Source organism: Meriones unguiculatus, chromosome 1 (genome assembly GCF_030254825.1).
Source record: "Meriones unguiculatus strain TT.TT164.6M chromosome 1, Bangor_MerUng_6.1, whole genome shotgun sequence".
NCBI classification, from domain to species: Eukaryota; Metazoa; Chordata; class Mammalia; order Rodentia; family Muridae; genus Meriones; species Meriones unguiculatus.
Window position 1 is genome coordinate 175,771,589 of NC_083349.1, and position 1,548 is coordinate 175,773,136.

The following is a 1,548-nucleotide window of genomic DNA, read 5'->3' on the forward strand; positions in this document are numbered from 1 at the left end:
ACTCCTAAGTACTAGCATAATAAAAATAAACCCAAAAGGAGCATCTTGCCAGGTCAGCTAAAAGAGACTTTCAACCTCATAAAGCAACAGTAATAATACCACAGTGATTTGTTGCTGTTTTTCTTTAAGATAAAACCAAATCATTTGCAAAAGAAATAAAACATCAAACAAAGAAAACATTTGTCATATGACAGAGATGAAATTGAAATTCCGAAAATCCTTAGAAAATATAAGAAATATTAGAAAATACAAGAAACTGGATTCAGTGACCAAATACAATTAAATTATATTGCTGTTGTTGGAAAAATGAAGACTCATTTTACCAGTGGTTACTGACCCTGAGAATGTGCTACTGTGTCTTTGAGTTTGACCAGGGCTTTCTTCACCTCCTTGTTCCTCAGGGTATACACAACAGGGTTGAGTAGCGGTGTCAGCACAGTGTAGAAAACCGCCACAACTCCATCCACAGCATCCCTGGAGCCTGGCCTCAGGTAGATGAAAACACAGGGCACAAAGAAGCAGAGGACCACAATGCAGTGCGAGGCACATGTCTGGAAAGCTCTGTGTCTGCCCTCTGAAGTGCGGATCCTCAGGATGGAGCAGACGATGGACACATAGGACAGCAAAATCAGAAGAAAGCATCCTGAAGCCACTACCCCGATGTTCACAAAGATGACCATCTCATTGACTGAGGTGTCTGCGCAGGCCAGCTTGAGGATGGGAGGCGCATCACAGAAATAATGCTGGATCTGGTTGGGTCCACAGTAGGGCAAACGGAAGGTCAGAGCAGTCTGGACAGCAGAGTGCAGGGAGCCAGTGAGCCAGGTGCCAGCAGCCAGGAGGGCACACACGCTCCCGCGCATCATGCTGCTGTACCTGAGTGGGTAACTGATGGCCAGGTAGCGATCATAGGACATGACTGTGTAGAGGAAACACTCGGTGCTCCCCAGGAAGTGGAAGGAGTAGAGCTGTGCCACACAGCTGTGGAAGGAGATAGCCCCGCCCCCCGTGGACACCAAAGTCATCAGCATTTTGGGCACTGTGACCGTGGAGAACCACAGGTCAATAAAGGAGAGGTTGCTGAGGAAGTAGTACATGGGCGTGTGGAGGCGGGGGTCCACCCTGATCACGGTCAGGATGAGAAGGTTGCCCAGCACGGTGAGGACGTAAATCACCAGGAAAATTCCGAAGAGCGTGGTGTCCAGGGCTGGAGGGTGGGGAATACCTGAGAGGAAGAACGTGGTCACTAGGGTCATGTTTGGCATTTCGTCCACCCTGGATCATTCTCCCTACAGAGATATAAGGAACATTCAGACATTAACAAATAATCATTCATGTTTCATAATACTAGACTTTATGTTACTCCATACGGGTCTTCTTTAATGATGGTGATGACACGATTAGGTACCTCACTCACACAAGCCTAGAAATCCAAGCAGTGGCACACACAAATACGTATAAGAAGAAAAACGAACAATAAAATGTCTGCTCTAGTTTTCATTGGGAGCATCATGAATTCCCACAACTAAATAAAGCACACCAATCTGT

General features: G+C 46.3%; 1 protein-coding gene across 1 annotated transcript; it reads right to left on the bottom strand.

Annotated features, from left to right (window-relative positions):
- Positions 1-329: 329 nt before the first annotated feature.
- On the bottom strand, positions 330-1,265 carry LOC132652343 (olfactory receptor 10G9). The gene has a single exon (XM_060377446.1). The coding sequence runs from the start codon at positions 1,263-1,265 to the stop codon at positions 330-332; it is 936 nt and encodes a 311-aa protein (XP_060233429.1).
- Positions 1,266-1,548: the final 283 nt, after the last annotated feature.